The sequence below is a fragment of the Cajanus cajan genome, chromosome 3, assembly GCF_000230855.2.
Source record: "Cajanus cajan strain Asha chromosome 3, NIPB_CcT2T_4, whole genome shotgun sequence".
Lineage (NCBI taxonomy): Eukaryota > Viridiplantae > Streptophyta > Magnoliopsida > Fabales > Fabaceae > Cajanus > Cajanus cajan.
In genome coordinates this window covers 73,027,908-73,031,666 of record NC_138519.1, presented here as the reverse complement: position 1 = coordinate 73,031,666, position 3,759 = coordinate 73,027,908, and the positions used below count along the sequence as shown (strand labels likewise).

The 3,759-nt window shown below is 52.0% G+C and overlaps 1 protein-coding gene across 1 annotated transcript; it reads right to left on the bottom strand.

Moving 5' to 3' along the window:
• Positions 1-1,833: 1,833 nt before the first annotated feature.
• Positions 1,834-3,339, bottom strand: LOC109792914 (uncharacterized). Its single transcript, XM_020352363.2, has 2 exons — positions 2,876-3,339; positions 1,834-2,791 (listed from the first exon to the last, which is right to left on the bottom strand). The coding sequence occupies exons 1-2, from the start codon at positions 3,337-3,339 to the stop codon at positions 1,834-1,836; spliced, it is 1,422 nt and encodes a 473-aa protein (XP_020207952.2).
• Between the last annotated feature and the right edge of the window lie 420 nt (positions 3,340-3,759).

The following is a 3,759-nucleotide window of genomic DNA, read 5'->3' as shown; positions in this document are numbered from 1 at the left end:
TTCCAGATATTGGTCATCCATGTTTACGAGGCTTCATCTACCGGCAGGCAATCTTGTCGGACGCTTGGGGTGGGAAACTCCAGATGTATTGTGGACCGAAGTTGTCCCGGCTCTCTCGTTACTCCCACGCGGCGTGTGTTTAACTTGTATCTCTTGAAACTGGTTGCTCATCCCCCAGAAGAGATGGTAATATTTAAGCAGATTGGCATCCTTGACTTGAAAATTGTCGTTCACCTGCTCGGTGACAACCTTTGAGTCGGTCCAGCATGTGATTTTTGTAACCCCTATCTCGGATGCCAATCTCATTCCGGCTAATAAGGCTTCGTATTCGGCCTAGTTGTTGGACGCCCGAAAGCCGAAACGTAGTGATTGTTCCAAGGTGATGCCGGACAGACTCTCCAAGATGATCCCGGCTCCACTGCCTTGGTCATTGGAGAAGCCGTCCACGTGCATTGTCCAAGTGTTGTCTTCAAAATGGCCGAGTGGTGACAGTTCATTGATGAAGTCAGCTAGGTTCTGTGATTTGATGGCTCCTTGGGGTTCGAAACGGATATCGAACTCGGATAGTTCGATTGACCATGCCATCATTCGGCCAGCCAATTCTGGTTTTCGCAGTACTTTGGCGATTGGGCAATCATTTCGGACCACCATTGTGTGACTCTGAAAGTACTGACGAAGGCACCTAGCAGCATATATGAGTCCTAACGCTACCTTTTCCAAGAGTTGGTATCGGCGCTCGGCATTTTGAAGCACTCAGCTTATGAAGTATATGGGTTTCTGTTAGCCGTCTTGTTCCTGTATCAGACTGGTGCTTAGGGCTTCGCTAGAAACCGCCAAGTATATGACCATCTCTCGGCCGGGTGTCGGCTTGGCCAGCACAAGCGGGGTACCAAGTCGTTCCTTGAAGAGTTGAAAAGAGGCTTCGCACTCGTCGGTCCATTGAAATCGGTTCGCCTTTTTCAGAAGACCTAGAATCGGCTTGGAGGTTCCGGCCATACATGGCAAGAAGCGAGACAATGCTGTTAGCCGACCGGCTAACTTTTGAACCTCTTTCAGATTTGACGGGCTTCTCATATCGATAATAGCTTGAAATTTGTTCGGGTTGGCCTCAATACCTCGGCTTGATAACATGAAACCCAGGAACTTACCGCCCGAGACGCTGAACACACATTTGTCCAGATTAAGGCGCATCTGATGCTTCCGTAGTGCTTGAAAGACATTGGCCAGGTCGGCTTCGTGAGAAGGAAGGTCAGCCGACTTCACAACCATGTCTTCTACATATACCTCCATGCTTGTGCCTATTTGTTCATGGAAGATCCTATCCATGAGTCTCTAGTAAGTGGCTCCAGCATTTTTTAGTCCGAACGGCATCACTTGGTAACAGTAGTTGGCTGATTCCGTGACAAACGTCGTCTTGTCCTCGTCTCGTGGGTGCATTCGGATCTGGTTATATCTGGAATAGGCGTCGAGGAATGACAAAAATTTGTGGCCGGCCGCCCCGTCGACGAGTCGGTCGATGTTCGGCAGAGGGTATGCGTCTTTCGAACATGCCTTGTTCAGGTCAGTGTAATCTGTGCACATCTGCCATTTTCCGTTTGATTTTTTTACCATCACCACATTGGCTAACCATGTAGTGTAGTGGACTTCTCGGATAAACCCCGCATCTAGGAGTTTAGAGACCTCACCTTCTATTGTTTTTTTCCTCTCTTCCCCTGTTTTCCTCTTTCGTTGGGCGATCGGTTTCGCCTCTCGGCAGACCGAGAGCTTATGGCATAAGAAATTGGGGTCGATTCCTGGCATATCGGCCGGCCGCCACGCAAACAGGTCTTTGTTTTATCTAACGACTTGTCCGATTTCGCGCCTTTCCGTCGCGGACAGGTTGGAACCCAGGTAGGTCACGTGTAGGTCGGTCGGCCCGATGACAATAGGGTGTCGGTCTTCAATCGGTTCGACCCTCTCGTCTTGCTCCATTCGAGGGTCGAAGTCCACAATTGTGTCAATTTCTTGGGCCACTATGTGCACTCGTTTCACTCCACGCGGCTCGGCCGTTTCAAGTCGAGGCAACCGAAGACTAGCGAAATAACACTCCCTAGCCGCTTTCTGATCGGCATGGATGGTAATGATCCGACCCGACTCGGAAGGGAATTTCATGGCTAAGTGTGGGGTTGACACGATCGCACCCAACTTGTTGAGGGAGGGCCTTCCGAGGAGGATATTGTATGACGTGTTGGCGTGCACAACCACGTAGTTCACCGAGATGTCTCGAGCTTCGGCTCCATCGAAGCAGAAGTGAGTGGATAACTTGATGTACCCTTTGGTTTGGACACGTTCACCGGAGAATCCAACCAATGGCTCATTGTAGGGAATCAACTCGGCCTCTGGGGTGTCGAGCTGTTTGAAGGTGTTCCAGTAGAGGATATCGGCCAAGCTTCCCTGGTCGACCAACGTCTTCCGAACAATGCAGTTGTGGATCTCAACGCTGATAACCATGGGGTCATCTTGATCGGGATCGATGCCTTTAAAGTCGGCCTCGGTGAATGTGATGGAAGGCATCCTTCGTTGAGTGCGTTCAATCGCGTGCACAGCTCGGACGGCTCGGAGGTGTCTCTTTTGTGCTGAAGAGGTAGAACCGCCGCCTGCGAATCCACCGGCAATGGTGTTGATGACTCTTTGAGGCTGGGGTGTCGGGTCGTCTTCCTTCCGGCCCCTCGACTGGCTCCGTTCCCTGTAGGGGTGCCTGTCGGACCTGTCTTGGTCAGGCTGATCTCTACGATGTCGTCGGTCATCGTATCTAGGAGAACGAGGTCGATCGATAAAACGTTGAAGCTGGCCTTATTTGATTAAGTCCTCAATTTTGTCCTTCAAGGCCGCACACTCGTCAGTCGAGTGGCCCCTGTTACGATGATACTTGCAAGACTTGGTAGTGTTGGCACGAGGAGGAGTCGCAGCTCGCTTCGGCACTGACAGGACCTCCGAAGCAAGTGCTTGGTCCAAGACAGCCAATCGGCTAGTATTCAGCAGAGTATAATGAGAGTACCTCGGTCCTCGCACAGGCTTGTCTCTTGGGACGAGGTCCTTGGGCCGGTTACGGTAAGAGCTTTCGGCCGGCTTCTCAACCTTGGCCGCTACCTCCGCCTTGGCCTGATTACGGAATTTCGCGAGTTCCTCCATCTGCATGTATTTGTCGGCACGACATCTCAAGTCGTCCATGTCGGACGGGGGTTTCTTGCAGATGCTGTTAGCAAATGGTCCCGGCTTCAGAGCTATAGTCAAATGATGAAGGGCGACGGCCGGATTGAGGTCTCGGATTTCAAGAGCCGCTTTGTTGAATCGGCTCATGAAGGTCCAAAGGGATTCCTTGTTCTCTTGTCTTATGCTCACCAGCGCGAGGGAGGTCAGATGGTGAGGTCGGCTGGTGGCAAACTGGATGGTGAACTAGGATGCTAGGGTGTTGAAAGAGTCGATCGAGTTGGCCGGGAGACGAGTGAACCAGCTCAATGCTCTTCCTTTCAAAGATGTTGGGAAGATACAACATAGGGCGGCGTCGTCGGTGGTGCTGAGAGTGACTTGGGTGAGAAAAATGTCGACGTGCTCGTCGGGGTCGGTGGTCCCGTCATACTTATCTATCGGAAGGGACTTCCAATGGTCGAGAAGGGAGGATTGCATGGTGTTGGGGGTGAAAGGGTGTCGGTGTGCCCCAGTCGGCGGGGCGTACGCGGGTCGGCCGATTACCTGGGCAGCTGAGGCATGGTTCCCCGG